The 21,878-nt window shown below is 45.1% G+C and overlaps 1 protein-coding gene across 3 annotated transcripts in view; it reads right to left on the reverse strand.

Annotated features, from left to right (window-relative positions):
• The window catches only part of ZDHHC5 (zinc finger DHHC-type palmitoyltransferase 5), a 23,684-nt gene extending 5,763 nt beyond the window's left edge, over positions 1 to 17,921 (reverse strand). Inside the window, exons 1-5 of one of the 3 annotated variants that reach the window (XM_060104861.1) lie at positions 17,615 to 17,921; positions 13,357 to 14,551; positions 4,892 to 5,013; positions 945 to 1,102; positions 11 to 183 (exon numbers count right to left, since the gene is read on the reverse strand). In XM_060104861.1, the coding sequence (XP_059960844.1) occupies positions 11 to 183; positions 945 to 1,102; positions 4,892 to 5,013; positions 13,357 to 13,460 (557 nt within the window). In that variant the 5' untranslated portion in view covers positions 13,461 to 14,551; positions 17,615 to 17,921. Of the gene's footprint in view, positions 1 to 10; positions 184 to 944; positions 1,103 to 4,891; positions 5,014 to 12,587; positions 12,667 to 13,356; positions 14,552 to 17,393; positions 17,540 to 17,614 lie in introns of those variants that run through there. The other 2 variants (XM_060104862.1, XM_060104863.1) reach the window with 2 other exon arrangements.
• Positions 17,922 to 21,878: the final 3,957 nt, after the last annotated feature.

Genomic DNA, 21,878 nt, shown 5'->3' on the forward strand with positions numbered 1-21,878 from the left:
TGAAGGATACGTGACAGCCGTGCGGACCCCTGAGAGTTCCTCCATGTGGTAGAGGACATAAAGGAGGCCAAAGCCAAACACACCCATAATGTGGGCTGTCAGGGAAAGGAGGAAGAGGAAGAAATAACGGTAGTTCCGGCGACCAATACAGTTGTTCACCCAGGGGCAGTGATGATCAAATTCCTAGGAGCAAAATGAGAGAGACTGAGCGGCATCCTTGGACCATGGCACTAGACCATTTCTGTCAAGCAGAACAAACAGCAGAACTTAAGTGTTTCTTTTAATAACCTGTCATCATGTTCACCATTTAGCTACAAAATTTAAAAACAGTTCATGCAGTTTATCTTGCTCTATCAATCTATAAGGAAGACGTTCCAGAGGTTGATCGAAGGCCAAGGCCACCTCTCAAAGTTTATCCTATGTGACCAAGGAACTCTGAGAGGTACAAATGTCAGAAGCTTTGCAGAAACATAAAGATTCATGAAAAAAAAGGCTTGGAAGAAAAATCTGGCAGGCAACTGCTTACAGCTAAGTAAAAATGCACTGAAAAAAGGGTTAAAAATAAAAGACAAGGAATGCAGAAGAAAGAAACAGAATTGTAAAATTTGAATGCAACAGCATGATGAAGTGGAAGGAGTGGAGAACACTAAGCAGGTCAAATAACTGAAAAGATGAGCCAAGGGATGGAAGGCTGGGGCTATGACTTATGGTGCTGGGAAAGCCTATGCCTACCCACTGGGGCTCCCTCCTGTAACAGAGTATTTATGCTCTACCTCTCATGCGTACATCGTTGCTAACACTTTCTGCCAGAGCTAGAACACAGCCCAGGCAGTCAGACAGGGCTATATTTTCATCCATGGCCAAGAATCCACTGGACTCAATTCTTATTCTGTGGGTAGGAAGAAGATAACTTAGGTTCAGCTTACCCCACCCAGAGTTCTTACCTCCACACAGTTGTCACAGACGCTGCAGTGGGAACATCGAGGAGGACGGTAGAAGCGGCAGGTGGCACACCATTTCATGCGCACCTGGATGCCCTTGATCTCCACTGTTTTGTAAAGGGGAGCTCTGAAGTCATCTTCCTTGTCTTCATCCTCTTCAGCTGTAGAGAGTAAAAGTTAATGAAAAAATGACTATGCTAGAACTGTACTAGGCACTAGGGATGCAGTGATATTTAAAATATGGCCTCTGCCTTCGAGGAATTCACAGTCTACTGGTGAGAGAGACTAGGAACTAGTAACTCTAATACGGTGAGATCAGCTCTATATACAACACTATGGAAACGCAGATGAGGAAGCAATTTATTCTACACTGGGAAATGAGGTTTAAGAATATGACTCAGAGGTGGCTCGTTTACGGATATGCTGATATTCTTGGTTTACATATTATATTTCAAAAGAAATAGACACTTTATATATCCAAGCACATCTATAATGAGTTTGCGTAATAGTTCAGTATCTACAAGTACACGCCTGAACTACAACAATCCGAAAGAGGAAGTAACGAACTAACATCAACCTTTTTTCTACACACAGACACCCTTGCCCAAAAGATCTTCCCCTAGTTCCCTATATACATTTCAGTACTGTTTCTTGGTTGCAGACATTCTCTTTACCTGAACGCCCTTTCAATTTTCAGCTATCAGAAACTCACCACCCCACTTCAAAACTTAAAGGACATCATTTGCCTTCTCATCTATAGTGTGCAATTTTCATTTTTTATTATTAATCTAAAAAAAATACCCGTGAGAAGGAAAAATTAAGTAAGTGATGGTATAGGAATTAAAAGTTTTCAAATGTACTGACTTAGGGAAATGCTAACAATGTAACTAAGTGAAAAAGTACAAGGTAAAGAACTGTACAAACAAAAAGATCCCATTTTGAAAACAGAAATAAAAACAGACACACATATATATGCTACAGATTTATGGTATATATAAATAAATATTGTATGTATAAATCTTCACAATATTGATTGGAAGGAAATATACCACAATGTAACAGTAGTTATCTCTGGGCTGGGAAATTATAGGTGATATTTACCTTTTTTACACTTTCTATATAATGAATATTCACTACTTATTAAAATCTTTTTTAAAAAAAGTTTTTTAAAGGAAAAAAATTCAAATGCTACTTATATTGAAATATCTGATTCTTCCACACTATCATATCAGAAGTGAGCTTTCTCAAAGTACTACAGTTCTTTGATTACCCTTTAAAGTTACCACAGTGTATTTATTTATGTAAATGTCTTCTCTATCTTCCCTTCAAGACCGAGCTATTTGACCATCATAATAATCATCCCAAATGACCGTATCATAATAATCAACAAATATTTGATAAATGAACATTAAACGCTCATTAAAATAGCCTTCCTTGGCTTTAGGGACTCAAAGCACCTTTTGTTAATCTAAGCTTTGAAACAAAAGTCACCATGCACAGTGACACAGGCTTTGTGAGCACAATGAATTTCAGAAAAACCTCATCTCACTGAAGTTGCTATCCCAATCCCACCTGCCTCACTCTTACAAGGTAACTTCACATTTGAGAGAAAAATGAGATGTCATCAGTAACAACCATCATCAATTCTCTTTCTATCTCTTATTCCACTAATGCTGGTTGGTCCTCACTCTCACCTCCTATTCCAGAAACAGCCTACTTCTGTAAGCATAACCCTACCAACATGCAGAGCAAAGCATCTCCTTCTTCCAGATGGCCACTCTTCAATCACCCTCTTTCATCACCTCCTGCTTCTCTCTTTTCTGGTTCTACCTCCTCATGCTATCAACATGCTAAAGTCTTCTGTATCATTAAACAAGCAAACAAAACTCCTCCCTCTGCCCTAAGATATTCCATCTTCTGCCTTCTCTGCTTAACTTCCTGAAAGAATAATCTTAATACTCATTGACTCTGCTTCCTCATTTCCTATTCACTGCCTTCCAAACCATTATAGTTTTGGTAATTTAACTGTCTCTCTCCCGCATACATACATAGACACACTATTAAAACTGTTCTTGTTGGGAATTCCCTGGCAGTCCACTGGTTAGGACTCAGTGCTTTCACTGCTGGGCCTGGGTTCAATCCCTGGTCGGGGACTAAGATCCTGCAAGCCATGTGGCCAAAAAAAAACAACAATGAAAGCAAAAACAAAAAACAACTAGTCTTGTGTGTGTGTGGTTTTTTGTTTTGTTTTTTGTTTTTTTGGCCACACCACGCAGCACGCGGGATCTTATTCGTTCTCCAACCAGGGACGAACCCAGGCCCCCTGCAGTGGAAGCGCAGAGTCTTAACCACTGGAACACCAGGGAGGTCTCAAACTATTCTTGTTAAGATCACTAATTTCTTAGCCACTAAAACAATGGGCAACTTTGAGTTTCCATACTACTGGACCTAATTTCTGATATTGCCAACCATCAGCTACTTCATGAACTCTCCTCAGTTCCCACTGTGTCCGGTTTGTCCTCCTCCTAACTTTCCTTGCTCAGTCCCTCTTCAGCGGCCCCTCCTCCTCCTCATTATTAAAATGTCAGTGCTGGTCAGGCTGACTTTCGTTCCTTCCTAATCTCATTCTACTTTCTCTAGACAATCTTACTCCTGTTGCTTCAAATACTACATGGCTGAGGACTCTGCCATGAGTCTGACTACTCAACTGCCCATTGGGTAACTACCTGAATGATACATTAAGTATCTCAAATTCAACATGTCTAAGATGCTCTGTCTTCCCTCCAAACCCGCTCAACAGTCCTATAACTTGGGTCTTGGTTTATAAAGAACCAGCATACAACTTATCTTTTAGGTTAGGAACCTCGGAACTACCCTAGACAATTCCTTCACCCTCTCACTCTCCCCTAGTAAGCAATTAGTAATGAAAAATTCTGCTGGGTCTACTAATGAAAAATCTGTAAATCCAGCTTTGAATTCAAGTTCTCATCTGGTCTGCATTATTGCAATAGCCTCCCAAAAGGTATCTGTACATTCTTATAAGAATTATTATTGTAGGGCTTCCCTGGTGGCGCAGTGGTTGAGAGTCCGCCTGCCGATGCAGGGGACACGGGTTCGTGCCCCGGTCTGGGAGGATCCCATATGCCGCGGAGCGGCTGAGCCCGTGAGCCATGGCCGCTGAGGATGCGCGTCCGGAGCCTGTGCTCCGCGACGGGAGAGGCCACAACAGTGAGAGGCCCGCGTACCACACAAAAAAAAAAAAAAAAAAAAAAAAAGAATTATTAAGGTAAAAGGAAATGTGATCCTGTGATTCCCCCAATTAAAGACATCTTGCTATCCAAAGGAAGAATTATAATCTATTTAACTGTGCACGTAAAGTCTTTTACACTTGGCTCTGGTTTATCTCTTGCCCCTTCTGGCCCCACCATGCATTCTAACTTCCACCCACTGGATTCTGCATTTCACAGCTACAATTCTGTATATGCTGCTTCCTCTTCCTAGAATGCCTTTCCCTTTCATCCTCTACTCAGTAAAGTCCTTCCTACCTACCTTCAGCAGCATTTCCCCAATTTATCTGGGCAGATATATGTGCCCCTTTCTAAGGTCTCAGAGAACCTTTCTCATGCTTCCATTACAGTTTGTTATCACACTGTCACTCTCTAATTCATCTTAGATAGTATCAAACCTAGCAACAATGCCCAACCCATGTGCTCGAAATAAATTTCTGCTGAATGAGTAACTGAAAATCAAAGAGTTGACCCAAAGTGGATCAGATGCCTAGAAGTTATGACATATATTCCTAAGATCCTGACTTGCTTTTCATCATTAGACTATAAAAGTATCCCAAAACCCAAGACTCCTAAGGCCCCAGACCAAATGTATAAATGTCCAAAAATCATTCTTTTTCAAAGGCAGTAAGATATTTCCAAGAGAGAGGAGGGAGATCTTACCTCGAGGGAAAATCCCTGGGTCCATGAAGGTGGCCATGCTGAAGTTGGCCAGCACAAAGAGAAAAACAATCGCATTGTAGATGGGCACTGCAGGTGACACGTAGAGGCTTAGTCCTGGACAGCTGCACAGATAATAAAGAAAATGAGGGGCTGCCTCTAACACTTTGGACACCAGCCACATAAAAAAATCTATAAAGATTCAGGGACTGCCCTGGTGGCGCAGTGGTTAAGACTCCACACTCCCAATGCTGGGGACCCGGGTTCAATCCCTGGTCAGGGAACTAGATCCCACATGCATGCTGCAACTGAGAGTTCGCATGCCACAACTAAGGAGCCGGCGAGCTGCAACTAAAGACCCAGTGCAACCAAATAAATAAATATTAAAAAAAAAAAAAAAAGATTCAGTCCCCATACCTATATATAAACCTTGTGTGGTTCACCTTTGAAGTCTCAAATTATCTTTATCCTTCCCAACAAGTGGGTCTAGTTTCCCACAGAAATACTCATTTTAGGACTTCCGTAGTGGCCCAGTGGTTAAAAATCTGCCTGCCAATGCAGGGGGCACACGGGTTCGATCCCTGGTCCAGGAAGACCCCACATGCCGCAGAGCAACTAAGCCCGTGTGCCACAACTACTGAGCCTGCGCTCCAGAGCCCACGCACCACAACTACTGAAGCCCGCCTGCTCTAAGAGCCCGTGCACCGCAACTACTGAAGCCCACACGCTCTGGGGCCCGCAAGCTGCATGTACTGAGCCCGCACACCACAACTACTGAAGCCCACGTGCCTAGAGCCTGTGCTCCGCAACTAGAGAAGCCACCGCAATGAGAAGCCCGTGCACCACAATGAAGAGTAGACCCCGCTCGCTGCAACTAGAGGAAGCCCGCGCGCAGCTACAAAGACCCAGCGCAGCCCAAAATAAATAAATAAATACTCATTTTTGATCAAGGTACAAGACTCATAACCCACTAAAGTCTGTGTTCTTCAAATTCATTCTTACCTCGTGGATCTTTCCACATGTTTTGGACTCTGTTCTTACCTCCTTTTAACCAGGCACAAGAGCTAGGGACTAAGTATGTAACTGACACCAGCTGCATTCCCTTCTCTGGAACAGCCTGAGGCTTCTGGACCCCAGCCATGCCCCACTGACCTGCACATTCACCCAAAGCATGGGACACCACCTGCCTCTCTGGCTTCTCTTCCCTCCTCCCAGCTGGCTCTGAACTACTCTCAACTGCCTCAAGTCTCTCCAGATACATTATACATCAGATATCCCTGAGAATTTTATTCAACTAGAGGTTAGCTCTCAAGGTAAAGAAAAGGAAACCACTCACAGGTAAGGAAGGACACCAAGACACAGGACTAGACCCCGAGATGAATAAATGAAGCAGAAGAGTGGAGGAGCAAAAAAAGGGCAAACTTCATCAGACCAAAGCAGCCCCAAATCCTGCAGGAAAAAGAAACTGGCCGCACATATCCAATATTCCATAGGGTTCAAATCAAGAGATATGCTTTAGGTAACTTTTCCTTGACAAAATAGTGACCTAGTCCAGGATTAAGCTCAGTTTCGGTCAGGATATATGTCTCAGGAATGCTGCAAGAGCTCTCCCTTTCTCTGAAGATGGTTCCTGGGAGCTGGAAGTGTCAAAAGAACGTGTGATGTGCTGCTTGCCTGGTCAGTGGTATCAAACACCCTCTCTCCTGTCTCAGCTCAGGAAGAACTTCCCATAACAAGACAGTGGCTAAATACCCTAATCTGCTTTGTGGCTGAGAACTTAATCTCCAGAATTAGGCCAGCATCTGTCCCTGTTCCCTTTATCTAGACCAGTGGAAGGAAAGGAAGAATTCACTGAAGGAAAGGAAGAAGGGGCCAGGAGAACAAGACAGCAAAAGACTCCGGAGAATTAATCCACAGTAGTCCTGGATTCTGTTGAGAGGTGATCTGTCTCCATCCAAATAAAAAGCACAGGGCTTCCCTGGTGGCAGAGTGGTTAAGAATCCACCTGCCAATTCAGGAGACACGGGTTTGGGCCCTGGTCCGGGAAGATCCCGCATGCCATGGAGCAACTAAGCCCGTGCGCCACAACTACTGAGCCTGTGCCCTAGAGCCCACGCGCCTAGAGCCCAGGCTCCGCAGCGGGAGAGGCCACCACAATGAGAAGCCCGCGCACTGCAGCGAAGAGTAGCCCCTGCTCGCCGCAACTAGAAAAAGCCCACACGCAGCCACGAAGACACAGTGCAGCCAAAAATAAATAAATTAAAAAAAATAAAAAGCACAGCCCTGAATAGTGATTCAGGACAATTCGGAAGAACTGAGCTCCTCAATGAAAAATAAACTAATGATAAGAAGTAAAACTGATTGTCACAAAGCATCTCACAAGTCTTTACCAGCACCATCTATCTATTCAAATTCCATTTAGCCATTCATTAAAAAAAAAATTTAAGTAAATATTTATGATGTGCCACGCTTTGTAGATAGTAATTATCAATTAACTCTGCTCCTCTTTATGGGTCAGTACATAGTTGGGAGACAAAATAATGAAGCTAGGGTGCAGGCAGTGATTTCAAGGAAAAAACAGACCTTCAGTCACAGCTCCAGTTTTATTCTACCAAAGTCTCCGATGGAAGCCTCTTCCTCTGGGGGTTCTTTCATTCAAAAAAGATGTCCCCATACCTTGGCAGGGTTTGGGGTAGAATACAAGCAAGAAGAGTCTTTACACAGCCCCACCCAAAGCCTGACCTCCTAAGCTCCTTAAGAGGGAGGGAGAGAAACTGAAAACCAGTCATCCAGGTCAGAGCACCTCCCTAGTACTTAGCTGTCACTTTAACTTCCACCCAGGGAGAGGAGAAAGGGTGACTCACTTGACTCCTACAGCCTGGGAAGATAATTAGAAGGGAAAAAGAAATGAAATCCTTAGAACACTGAAGTGTCCGTGACTTAAATGTCTCATTCCTAGAATTCGCTACGTGGCCTCCTGAGCTTCTGAAAAAATAAGGGTACCTCCATCTCTGAGGGAAACTAAGGTGAATGAGAATGAGACATCAGCCCCCTTGCAGGCCCAGATGTCAGTCTTTCTGACCCCATTCTTTCTCCAGTTTCTGCATTTCCAAACAAAGCAAATCACTCCATTTCTCGGACAGCCTGCCAATGACCTGCCCCTGGATAGTGAACTTTACCCCTACAACCTTCTTGATATCAATCCATCCCATCTGAAGTGTGTAACTCTAGAATCAAGTTCCAGTATCTGTTGCCAAAATAAAGCCTACCCTCACAGTGGCAGTATCTGGAAATAATGCAAATAACTCAACTTCACAGGCAACAGCCGCTCCTAGAGTCAAGTCAAAGACCATTGCTTCCAACCTGAGCACTCTGAGGGGACATCCCACCAAGGAGAGGCCTGTGAGACCAAAGCCTGCTCCCTCTGTATCCCACGTTCTGCTTGGCTCCAGGAGAGGCTTGCCGTTGCTACAGAACTTCGCCAGATTCCTAAGTGACCACCCCAAGTGGCCCATCTGAATCTGTTGCCTTTGATGGACGGAGGAGGGCTGGGCTGAGGAGCTGCTGGGCTCGTCCTTAGCCGATGGCGATAATCACAGAGCTCCAAAGCAGAGGGAGTGGCCGTAGCCCAGAAGGCTGGCTGACTCACCAATGAGACTCCCAAACCTACACCATCCCAGGGAGAACAGGCTCTCCTGCCCATCCCTTTAGCACTCCTGTTTTCAAGGCCAAATAAAATTGGGAGAGTGGGTTTCAATACCCACACTCCTGCAAATCTGTTTCCTAGCCCTCTCTAACTCTGCCCATTATCAAAAATGGATAAGTTCCTGGTAAGAAAAATAAAGTAGGAGTCAAGAAGCTTTGGATTTTAACCCTGTCTCGATCAATGCTTTGCTATTGTAGCCTTAGGTAATTCACAGGAAACTCTCCAAGCTTGTTAGGTCAGCTACCTAATACAGATACGAGAATGAAGGACACAGTGTCTGAAATGAGCCTAGAATTCTTTTTAAGCCAGCTGGTTTAACACTGAGCATTCATGGGAGAGAAGAAACAACAACAAAAAAAACACATTATTAACTATCTCCATCATCATCAATTATCATTCCAGCTCCACCTTCATCGCTAACTCCACTTCCTCTCCTCTGAACTACTAGATTCAAGAACATTTAACAACAGAGGCACTTAGCTCCTAAAGAACAGGTCTATGCATTCCTCCCATGCCTAGCACATACTTTGACTATGTGTATGAACACTGTGACTAGTGTTCTTTGGTGATGAGGCAAGGCTAGAATGAATATCCCACTTCTTGCCCCTGGGGATCCTCAAGATTCCATAGGAAAACAGTCTCTCCCCTTCTAGTGGATAAATTTCTCGTAAAAGACTTGATTTGTCCTGTCTTACCAGACTTTCAAGCAGCTGAATACAAGATATAGGACTTGGGCGCTTATTCCTAGGTGAGAAAACAACGTGGGGAAGAAAAGAACAACCACTGCTCAATTAATGCCCTAAATCACAAGGCTGCTCCCACTCAAATCAGGTGCTAGCACCTCTGCAGTCATGAAAAAAAAAGGCCAGAAGGGAGAGTCACTGAGGTTGCCCAACTCTGTGGATGAAATGCTTGAGAGGGGATAGAGGCAGAAACTGTAATGGAGAAAGCTCTTTCATGGATGGGACACTGAAAAGACCATCATGGATTTCTGGACAACCCTGACTTATCCTTCCCACAGAGGATCACTTGCAGCGGAGACTTTACCCCCATGTCCTCCCCATCAATTTTATTTTATTTTAAGATTTTTTTTTTGATGTGGACCATTTTTAAAGTCTTTATTGAATTTGTCACAATATTGCTTCTGTTTTATGTTTTAGTTTTTTGGTCACGAGGCATGTGGTATCTTAGCTCCCCAACCAGGGATCGAACCCGCACCCCCTGCATTGGAAGGCAAAGTCTTAACCACTGGACTGCCAGGGAAGTCCCCACCTCATACCTCATCAGTTTTAGAAACAGATATATGGGAAACTAGCTGACTTAACTCACAGCTCAAGGAGACTTTAGGGGATACAATTCTGCGATTTATTTCAAATGGTATTGCCAGGAGCCCTAAGAAGGTCTCAGGGGTCCCCAGAAAGGCAAAGAGGAGATACGCAGTGTCTGGGCCTCTATGCACCAGCCTCACTTGAACCAGAGCAGCCCTACTCTGACATTTTAAATACTGGGGTTCCCCAAAAGATCTCATTTGAAAAAAAAAAAGGTCATATTTCTTCAATAAATTGCTCTAGGTCAACTTCCTCATTTATACACAGAAGAAAGAGGTCCACAAAGGTTAACAGACTTTACCAAAATCAGCTTGTCCCAAACAGTGCTTACTCCTCTCACCTGGCACTGCCCCCCTGCCAATCACAAAAGGAGACTAAACTAAGCCAGATGAGGGTCCAGGCCCATTATCTTAAATGCAGTGTCTGTTACCTAATGGGGACAATCTCCTTCCCAAATAGTGAAAAGAGAAAAGAATTAACACAGGTTCCCCAATAACTCCTGCCTAGTTTTAGTACTGGACAAATCCTGTAAATGAAAGGGACGGGGTCAAAAGGGGAGACCTCAACTGTTCTATTCGAGTTTCTCTGGGGCAGAAGAGGATCACCATTTTTTTGATGACGAAACCCAACTGATAATTTCTGCTCATAGCCTTCCCTACTTGACAAAGAAACACGGAGGGTAAATTGTTCCTAATTAGTGGAAGCCCACATGCCTCCACTAATTATGTCTGCCAGCTGAAAGGGCTCTTCCTCCTACTCCAGTCCTATAGGTCCCAAAGTAATTCTCACCTGGGGTTTATACTAACGTAAGAACAGACAGTTGTAGCCTAGTGAAGAGAACAGGAGGATGACAAAGTAGCTACAGGTTTAAGGCCCCAAATAGGAGCTGGTTCAAAAAGCGCTTTCCTCTTGTCTCTATCTGAAACCAGTAATTCTTTTTTAGGTGGTATATGGTTTTAAACACAGAACTGAACATCAAAAGGCACAGAGCAGTTCTGGAGAACAGTGGTACCTGAGCCCAGGTGTATACTTGCAGAGGAACTGCTATGGTCAGATGGCGAGGAAGAGATGAGAATTTCAGAGGTACCAAGAGCTAGGTAAGATAAACAGGGTATTTATGTCTCCCCAAAGTGGACAGGGGAAAGCCTAGGGAGGAAAAGACAGCCCAGAAACGTGTCCTGAGGAAACTGCCAGGGAGAACTCTAGCTAAGACTTAAGGCTCTTCTAACTTTGGGTTGGAGGCAGTATTTCCAAATAAGAGTCAATACTGTCCTCCAAAATTCTTTGTCCTGGGGCTGAGAGACCATGGGATAAGGAGCGCTCCCTGCTCTTCTAGCATCAGGCAATGGGGAAGCAGGTTAAATAGCTTCAACTATCACTGAGAAAATGTCTATGTCAGGACAACTCTTTGTGGCAAAACTGGTATAACCAGCCAAACACTTCAATGGTTCCAGATTAGCAAACTAAGAACAAGGTTTCTGCTTGTCCAAACTCAAGAACAGATGGGTTGAAATAGAAACCACTGAGCCAGTTCCCCAAATTTCCTAACTTCCCGAAGGCTTTGCCTCTTAAAGGAAAACAGACCCTCCCCAATTAAGCAGGTCTAAGGGTGTCAAATTGGTGTTGTACTTATCCCTCCTAACACAGCACCACAACAGCTATAAAGATACTAAGATCCCATATAAATGTCCCTTGGTTAAAATGCTGATTCCACTTAGTGGTCATAACACCAGGCACCAAAACAAGTCTGACACTGAAGACTCACTCCTTATGAGTAGGAGTGGAATCCTTGAGGGTTTCAACAGGTATGCTCAGGCTGAAGAGCTGGGGGCCAAAGAATCTATGACTTCTACTCTTTAGAGGAAGAGGTGGGAAGCAGGATGATGCCCATACCTTAGATAATAGATTCATTCTTTCCTTGTTTAAAAACTCAATAGGAAAACATCATATTTACTTTACTTTTGCATTATTACTCTTTTGGCCAAACGACCCGTAGTTTTTAGAATTCCTTCTGGCATCATAGGGCTTCCCTGGTGGCGCAGTGGTTGAGAGTCCGCCTGCTGATGCAGGGGACACGGGTTCGTGCCCCGGTCTGGGAAGATCCCACGTGTCGCGGAGCGGCTGGGCCCGTGAGCCATGGTCACTGAGCCTGCGTGTCCGGAGCCTGTGCTCCGCAACGAGAGAGGCCACAACACTGAGAGGCCAGCGTACCGCAAAAAAAAAAAAAAAGAGCTCATCATGCCTTCTGGCATCATAAGCTCTGTTTGGGTGAAGGTGGCGAGTGCCCCTTCCCTCCTGTCTCAGATTTAATTTCTGCCTGTACCCCAGCAACTCCTGCTCGTTCATCCTTCAATGACTCCAAACTGCTTTTATTCCCAGCCACGTCAATTCATTCTCTTCCTCTTGCCAGCAACCTCACACTGGCTCTAAACAGCACCCCACCATTAGGTCTGAGCCTGAATCACAGCAAAGTGAACTCCCCAGAAAATCTAGCATGCTCTGATTGTTCCAAGAGCTACAACCGGAACACTAACTCAATGACTCAACAGTTTAAGGCTCAGAAGCCTGGTACTTGTTAATTTATAAACAGGTAACGGCAAAGACGCTTGCCAGGTAGTCGACAGCTGAAATACCAGGGAAAAGGAAAAAGATGTAAATCACTCACGTCTCCTCCAGTAACAAGCAGATGATGAACAAAGGCTGAATATCCTAAGTGGGAAATCTTTCGACACCAACTGTTTTTCCTAATAGGACCAGGGAATGGGAGAAATGACTGTCATTCCCTTCAGCAGGAACTAACGTAAAGGAAGTGTTCTAGAACTCTCTTCCTAAATAAAACTTGCCCTTTCCCAGTGGCCTTCCCTTCTCCAGCCTTTGGCTCTTAAGAATACAGAGAAAACCATCTGAGTAACTCTAAGAGCCCAAACCATCTTATTGGTAGACCTTCGAAACCAGTTCTGAAATTCTCTAGTACTCCCCAGTTCCCACAGTCTCAAATCTAAGCTTCAGATATCCTGGGGAAAAGCCACTACTTTTTGAAAAACCTTTCATCTAGTCCAGTTCTCTCACAGAACTGACTGCTTAGGCTGCTTCAGGACTCTCTGGTGATTCCCTCCCATTTCCTTCCTAGCGCAGAATCATCTAACGATGAAACTGGGTAGGAAAATATGAAGACATCTGTGATTTCAAAGGAAGGGAGGCAGGGGAAAGTAGAGGAGTCAGCAGAGTAAAATTCCTAACAAGGTCGAGAGGGTAGGCCTGTTCTTACTCTCCTTGCCGCATCTCTGGGATCTGGATTTACCTGAATCAGACCTCAAACTCTCCCAGTCACTTGCCTTTGCAAGTAAGTAGCCAAACTCAAGAGGAAAAATACCCCCTCGCCTCCCATGGAACCCCCCCACCCCCGCCCATACCACTACTGGGAGAAAACTCACGTAAAGGCAAAGAAGAGGGTCGTAGCTCCCACTAAGAAGATGGCAGCTGCCGAGACTGGAACATACTTGCTGGGTTTGAATCTCTTTCCAGACTCCGCGGGCATGTTGGAGCTCTGATGGAAGATCTGCCCTGCCGCATAGCCCAGGCCCACACAGCGGCGGAACAGACAAGAAAATGGGATGAGGGAGACAACGGCCAGAAGAGTACCGAAGGAAACCAGGGAAGCAGAAAATTTAGAATTATCACCCTTCCCCCTCCCAAATAAAACCAAAGGTCAAAAGATCTCAAATGAAGGAAAGCACATGGGAGGGGGAAAGGTGATTCCAGATGACGAACAACCACCTCCCCAGAACAAGGCAGAAGGAGAGATTAAGAAACACAACTTGTACGGCTTAAAAGTTGGAGACACACAGTAGGCTGTACACATGAATATGGCTGCAGGAAGAGAACATGGGCAGTCAGACAGATCAAGGAACAGCTCATGGAGGGAGGCGAGTCTTCCAAAGGAGAGAAGGGGAGGATATCAGGGTAGGACGGAACACTTCAAGCAGGGAAAAATCCTTTGGAGGAGATACTACAGAACCTCCACGACTACCACACTTCCACAAAACGTGAGCAGCACCTAAAAGAGGTGTTTCTATTTCAATCCAAGAAGGAACCTGGCGCCCCTTCCAGCTTTAAAGAGAAGCCGTTTTTACTGCAGTCTTTGTCCGTTTCAGGCAGTTTTCTCAACGCCACCACTCCCACACCTTGACTTCAGGGCTTGTAGTCTGGCAATGGTGGTTTAATTTTATTTACTTTCTCTTGATGGTTAAAGCTGGGCAGCAGCTGTTACAAGGTTGAGTTGTAAATCCTTTTCTTTGAAGCAGGAGGGAAAACAGAGAGAGAGAGCGCGCACGCACGCAAGCTTGCCTGTCTTCAGTCTCTCGTTATTCCCAAACCCTTTAAGGGCTCCTTTTCCTATGGAGTTCATGCACAACTAAAGGGAAACATATAATCCCTGAAGCCATGTTCTTCCCAATAAGCAAAATAAGATGGAGAAATCAATTCCACTCGATGATACTTTTAAAAGCTACTGTGGATGAAAGCAATGTTCCAAAGAGGTCCCTATTTCCAGGTTAGTCAATGTCTGATCTTTCTTCTTCAATCTTGGGCTTTCTGGATGCAGAGTTCAACGGTGTTACAGTGCCTCATCTGGAGAAAAACAAATATCTTTATCAGAGAAATTTTTTCATGGCATTTCTTAAGACCAGCAAGGCTAAAACCCCACAAGCTACTCTGTTAAAAAGTGCCTTTTGAAAGAAAGATGATTTTCTACTTCACTATGTGTTTGTGGGAAAGGACTGTGAGTTGGGAGGACAATGGGTTCAGAATTCTTCACTCTTCTAAGTCCTCTTCATATTGAAAAAAGAAAAACATGGCTTCAGCTGGCCTAAGGTCATCAAAGAACTAGCTCTTGACACAGATGGGGCCCATCTCACCTGACACACATGGGCAGTAACAAATACCAAGAATATCAAAATCTAAAAACAAACAAAGGCACAGCAGTGAAGGGCAGTCCTAGAAAAGAGACTTGTCTTTGAACAAAGAGAATATTTATTGCTACAACGAAAAAAGAAAAAAGTAGGACAAAATTAGGACAGTCTCATTTCCTTTCTGTGTATGTCTCTCTCACTCTTACCCTTCTATATTTTTTAGTTATAACCTTAAAGACGCAAAAGCTGAATTTCTGGTCTTCTGAAATAACTCATGAAAGGACCTGGATGAGAAATGTCCCTGCACTGAAAGGTGAGATGCCCTCTATGAGAAACTGAGTGAACAAGGTCGGGGTGGGGGGGGTGGCGGTGCTGGTCTTTTTCTTCCCAATTCAATAGTTTTTTATTCCTACACTGGCCTATTAGGAAGTCAAGTGAGCCCCACCTTCCCTTATATGATTAAAAATAACAATTATTTCTGTTGATGGTAGTAGCAAAATAACATTAGCACTTTGGATTTTATAGGATGCTTTTCATCTAGTGATCGCAAAGCGTTTAACTCATTATCTGGTGACACAGTTCCTTATCCCACTCAGTAAAATTGAAGGCTAGAGAACGCCTGAGGCCATTCCACTGAATGACGTGAGCAGTCAGGTTCAGAACCCAAGAGTTCACAGGCCCCTCTGCCGACACAAACCCTTTCTACCTCTTTCTCATCCACTACACTACCTGCTCAGTGATGACAACTTGGAATCTGCAGACCAAAAATTTTACTTAAGGTTTTTTTCCACCTAAGAGGAGTAATAGCTTCCTTAATTCCAAAGGCTGAAATTAAAATACCAGAAGTTTTGAATAGTGAAATATGAATGTACTCTGGAATTTAGCACTTCCTCTCTTTTCTGTGGCATGAAAGGCTAAGGCGCCTTCCTTCAAGATTCATTCATTCTCTCTCTCTCTCAAGAAAAAAAAAAAAAAAAAGAGTTTTAGAGGGTCAAACAGCATTATTAGAATAGATTGATTCCTACAGGAATCAAAGTCCAACTTTCTGAATTTAGGCTTAAGTAACTTTGTTAATAGTGAGAAGCAAAATCTTGCTTTACAGACAGTACTGTTAAAGTAAACTTGCCCCTCAAAACCCCAAAGATTAGAGAAGATGGACAATTGCACTGCTTATATTTTATCTAGGGTAGGATATCATTTAAACACCGTATATTATTTCAGATTATATTTTCTGACAGGAGAAAAGTCACATGGGCTAATACTGCCAAAGTAATTCAGAGACATAAAAGGCCACGGCATCTAGGGAGTACAATACTGGGAAACAAAAGATATCAGTATCTCAGATGTTTAGGGGATATGCGTTAGAAGTGACAAGACAAAACCTAAGAATGTATTGGGTATAATAAAGATGCACCAAGGCTTAGCAGAAGGATGTACTGTGGGTAATAGGGATGAGACTGCAGGGTGAGTGTGGTTCATCAGAACCAGCAGTCTGGATCCATACCAGTATGAGAAAGGTGTACAAGAATGTGTATGACACATTTCAGGCTTAATCTATGGAATAGGAATATGTATATATAAAACAAACTATAGAATATGTGGTTTCAAGGCTTTAACAAAGGTTTAATACAAGTACCTCCTTAAAGGGGTAAATGGACACGGCAGCATGACTGAGAGCAAAAGTACTGTTTGTTGAAATAAAGTGATATAATAGTATAATACAGTAAATGTGAACACAGTTATCAACGTTTCATGGAATAATCCACATGTCAAGATACTGGCTGAAGAGTCAAATAGAAGTTTAATATGGGTATTATCATCTTATACCGAGGTACCAAAGTACATGGCAATATAAATCTTGTCAGCATTTAAAGAACGGGTGATAATGAATATTCTGAAGAGATTTAATATAGTACAAAGGGATACTGGGATAAAAAGATAGAGATGCGAATATAAGGTCAACCTAGACAAGATGGCATTAACCAGTAAGTGAAAAATCCAAGGCAGAAAAATGGTCTAGAGTATAACATATAAGTGATCCTACACCTCCTTTCATAACGCTGTCACTTTCTTACTTCTCATTTCAATGTTTTCACGCGGCCAAGTGGGTAAAACACTTTCTGCCCTGTCCCATAACAGATTCCTATAGGTTAAAAAATGGCAAATATATTCGAGTTCCCACTTGTAAAAAGTACAAAGTACTAAAAGCGTGGAGCTCCCGGCTGGTGGGGGTAGGGGAGGAAGCGGACGGATGCGAAAGAACAGGTAACAGGATGAGGCTTGAGCCAAAATAAGTATCAGAAGAATGGGACGAGGGGACGTGAAACGCAGGGAGGGAACAGCACCCAGTCCCCAGCCCGGAGCCGGGGCACTGAGAAACACCGTATGGGGCAGGGCTGGCCGAGACAGACAAGACGGAATCCGCGGCAGCAGGGCCCACTGGGGCTGCGGGAGGCGACAGAGCCTCGGGGCGCAGGGCCGGGGGCGGAAGGGGCGGCGGCTGGGCGCCGGGAGCGGAGGGACCGGGGTCCCGACCTAGGACCCGGCGGCCCGACACTAACCCGTTCTGAGCCCCGGCAGCCGTGGATCCCCGGCCTCTACTCGTCGTCCGTTTCCGGGGCCCAAGGGTCCCGCGGCATTTCGATGACCCGGCCCGGGGGAGGAATGGGGCCTCAAGCTACCTCCCCCTCCTTGGTCCCCCTTCCCTAGAGGTCACTCTCCCCTCCCACCTTCCTGGCCTGGCACTTCCGGTTCCGCAAGGACCCGTGTCCCGAGTACTCACCCCCAGCGCGGTTCCCGTTACCGCTGCCGTTGTAGTCGCCGCCGCCTCTCAGCAGCGCCGTCCGGCCTCTGAGAGGCAGCGCGCGGCCCCCGCACGCTCCACGCCCGCCCCGCTCCGCGCGCTCCCGCCCGGCGACGCTCGTCTTCGAGCCGGCGCGCGGCCGTTGCCCTCAGTGCCGGGTCTCGAGCCCTCCCAGCGTTCTCATTGGCTCCCTGTCCCGGGCGCGCGCGACATGTCGCGCGGGGCACGTTTCTCTCATTCATGCGGCTCGCGCCGCCGCGCCCGCCCCCGCTCACTCTCCCATTCACCCATAGCCCCCACCCCAACTCTGCTCCAGGGCGTGCGCGCGCACCCCGGCGACCGCGGCGACCTCGCGGCCTGATTGGCTGCAGGAGCACAGCGCCGTACCACGCGAGAAAACGAGAACGCGCGCGCAGGGCCGTCCGGCTCCGCAGGCAACTGGGAGAGGAGGCTGGGCATACTGCGCAGGAGTTGGAACTGGGGAAATGGCCGAGCGAATATTCCTTTTTCCTGCATCCTGCTTTCTACCCCTCCTGAATCGAGGCATAAATTCTCAGAAGTAAAAAATAATTATATGTGTTTACTGAAAGTACTCAAGAACAAGCAGCTACCCTCCCGTATTCTCCAACCTCCCCTCCAATAAGTATGGTACAGTCTAGACAGGCTTCTGGCGTAACCAATCATCCACTGGCCCCTGCGTCTTCCTGCTTCAGCCCCTTCATGCATTGGCCAACGGTTCGGCCACTAAATAGCCCTCCCCCAATCCCTCCCCCCCTTTTTGGATGCCGAAAACTTTATTTAAAACCATCTTTATGGAGCAGTCCTCAGTCTGAAGAATTCCCTGGTACCAGCAGAATCCCAGGATACTGGAAAGGTCTGGGCTGCGGCTTCCGCAGGGAAGGGCCGCAGGGACTGGGAGAGTCAGTGGGGGCCGAAGCTCCTGCCTAAGGCACGGGAGGAAGAGGAAGGAGAGCGGTCGCGAGCCTTGGAGCCGTAGTGCCAACCTTGGAAGGAGGCGCAGGGAATGCGCGCTGAGGCGGTGGCAGCCCCCTGGAGTGAGAGCCGGCCCTTGGCTCCGCTTAATTCCCTTAGTGTTTCACCGCAACACAAAGGCTGGACGCCCCCAAGCCTAACCTCTCCCAATCCGGGAATACAGACAGGAAGGAAAAGGTTCTCTAGAAGCTCCAGTCCCTGGCGAGCTGCTGGCCAGCTCTACTTAGTTCACAGCGCCACATTTTGCCCTAATTAGCCCAACACAGATGTGAACCCAAGAGCAAGGCCCGGTGTTCTCTCATTTCGCTCAAGACCATTTCTCTTTTGAAAGCTGCTCTGGCTATTACATAATAGTCTTTCAAAAAAGTGTTCCACCAGCCACTTCTCTGAAGCCAAGGTGTCTCACCTGTAAAGTGTGATTCTAAATCCTGTGGTCTGTCCTCGGCTTTGGTGTCAAATGTTGATGGCTTGACTGTGCTCTGATAAGTTAGCACTAAGCAGGAAGGGAAAGGAGAAAGTCTACCTTCTGTTTTCTGAGATCTAGTCTAGTTCCTTCTCTGACATGGCATATATAACAGGTTCTAGTTCATTCTTGCTAAGGGCTTCAATCTGCCATTTACTGCATCACCCTGGAGAGTTCTCTTTTAATGAGTGTTCATTTAAAAAATGAAAAATTTAAAAACTTTAGACCTTATAGAAGGTAAAGGTAAGGTATTGAAGATACAATATTTGTTTTATTTATAGAGGATTTTCTATTTGTAAATCAGGTTGTTTCCTTAGGAAGAAATCAAATGTCATTTTCCTATTGTATATTTTTCTTGGATTTTAAGACTTCATTCCCCCAACTTCACAGATTAGGGATCTTTCTCTTCCCACTTTCAACAGTCTAAGAACCTGTAAATTGTTTTGTCTCTTGGCTAGACAGTGCTAAATAGGAATGAGTATCCTACATTCCACCAACCAACCACATATACTAAACTCCCCTGGGACACTGGATTACTGTATGCCAAGCTCTTAGATAGGTGAGCACTAATGGTGGCATAATCACTATCCCAAGGTTTAGAGAGAGATTCCATTTTCTTATCCAGTTTTCCTTAGGATCGTGGAAGATATTTCCTGGAAAGGATGTTTAATAGAACATAAGGTTTAAACTGACAGCCTCTTCTGAAAAGTACTGCACAGTAAAAACTAGACCAGGGGTCCCCAACCCCCTGTTAGGAACCGGGCCGCACAGCAGGAGTTGAGAGCGGGGCAGGCAAGCGAGCAGAGCTTCATCTGCCGCTCCCCATCACTAGCATCACCGCCTAAATAGCCCGCCCCACCCCACCCCCTCCCTCCGTTCTGTGGAAGAATTGTCTTTCACGAAACCGGTCCCTGGTGACAAAAAGGTTGGGGACCGCTCATCTAGACTAAAACAATGAGATATCCAGACCACCAAACTTCAAATAAATTACTTTGCTATATATGTCAAGTAATACCTTATAGTTTTTTTTTTTTTCTAGTGTAGTTTATCTGTACTTCTTCAAATCCTCTCCACTTGCATTTCCTCATGTCTACAGATGGCAACTACAGGGTCATTTTTTTTTTTTTTTTTTTTTTTTTGTCAACTCTCTGGTATTTACAGGAAGACAAGAACAAAATGCTAGGCTTGGATTTAGGTGCAAAGAAGAATGCCCTTTCAGAACCAAAACCACCAAAGACCTTTTTATGTTTAAATACTGCTGCCTTCCCTCATGTCCTTCTGAAATGTCTTTGCTTGTGTTAAGGCAGTTTCCCCTCTTGTGCTCTGGATCCCACACCCTTCATTTTCTTCTGAATTTTTTGACATTTTATTTGAAAAATGAAAAACACACCCATATAAAGGACACACCCATACCCATCATTCAATTCTCCCCCTCTAGAATCTGTTGATATGCTGAGAGGCATCCTATCTAAAAACCTAACAACAAACCCTCCCTTGACTCCATAACCCCACCCCCACTTCCTTCCTTTTTTTTTTTTTTTTTAATATTTATTTATTTATTTATTCATTTATTTATGGCTGTGTTGGCTCTTCGTTTCTGTGTGAGGGCTTTCTCTAGTTGCGGCAAGTGGGGGCCACTCCTCATCGCGGTGCGCGGGCCTCTCACTATCGCGGCCTCTCGTTGCGGAGCACAGGCTCCAGACGCGCAGGCTCAGTATTTGTGGGTCACGGGGCTAGTCGCTCCGCGGCATGTGGGATCTTCCCAGACCAGGGCTCGAACCCGTGTCCCCTGCATTGGCAGGCAGATTCTCAACCACTATGCCACCAGGGAAGCCCCCCCACTTCCTTTCTAAGCAAAGCTTCTTGAGAGTTCTCTATTGTTGTCATCTCCACTTCTGTTTATCTATCTCAATATGTTTCAACAGGATTTCATCCCCACCATTCCAAGACAACACCCTTCAAGGTCCCCACCGACATCCATACTTCCAGATCAGTAGTCAAGTCTCCTTTGCTAGCTCCCATTATAATTCACCTCTTAGGTTTGGAATGCCCTGAAAGTCCATTATTCTGCCTCCTTCTGATTTCCACTTACACAGTCCCTATGTGACTTCATCCAATGCCATTGCTTTAAATGCCCTCTGTAGGCCAAAAGCTCCCACGAACCTTCAACCCTAACTCTCCCCAACCCTCCAGACTCATGTTTCCAACTGTCTATGTGGCATCCCCTATAGATGACTAATAGCTCAAACTTAACGCTGCCGAAGTAGAACTCCTGCTGTTTCCTTTTCCCCTCCCAGAGTTTCCCCAATCTCAGATCGGATCTAGTTGCTCAAGTAAAAAATGTAGTAGTTGCTCAAGTAAAAAAATCATCTTTGATTACACTTGCTTTTCCTCACCTCTCCCATCAGCAAGTCCTATCAATTTTACCTCCAAAATATTCCAAGGCAATCTACTCACCAACTCTACCTCTACTGCCCTCTTCTAATCCATTCTCACATTGAAGCTACCACAAGTCTCCTAACTTGTGTCCTTGCTTCTTCTCTTGCCTCTATAACCCATTTTCCACACAGCAGCGATCTCTTCAATGTAAATTATTGATAAATCGTCATTCGTCTAACCACCTGCTATGGTCTGCATTTTTGTGCCCCCCCACCCCAATTCTTATGCTGAAATCTCCGAAGATGCTGGTATTAGGGGATGGAATCTTAGAAAGATGCTTACGTCATGAATGGAGAGCCTTCATGAATGGGATTAGTGCCTTTATAAAAGAGGCTCCAGAGAGCTTCC

Source organism: Mesoplodon densirostris, chromosome 7, assembly GCF_025265405.1.
Source record: "Mesoplodon densirostris isolate mMesDen1 chromosome 7, mMesDen1 primary haplotype, whole genome shotgun sequence".
NCBI lineage: Eukaryota > Metazoa > Chordata > Mammalia > Artiodactyla > Ziphiidae > Mesoplodon > Mesoplodon densirostris.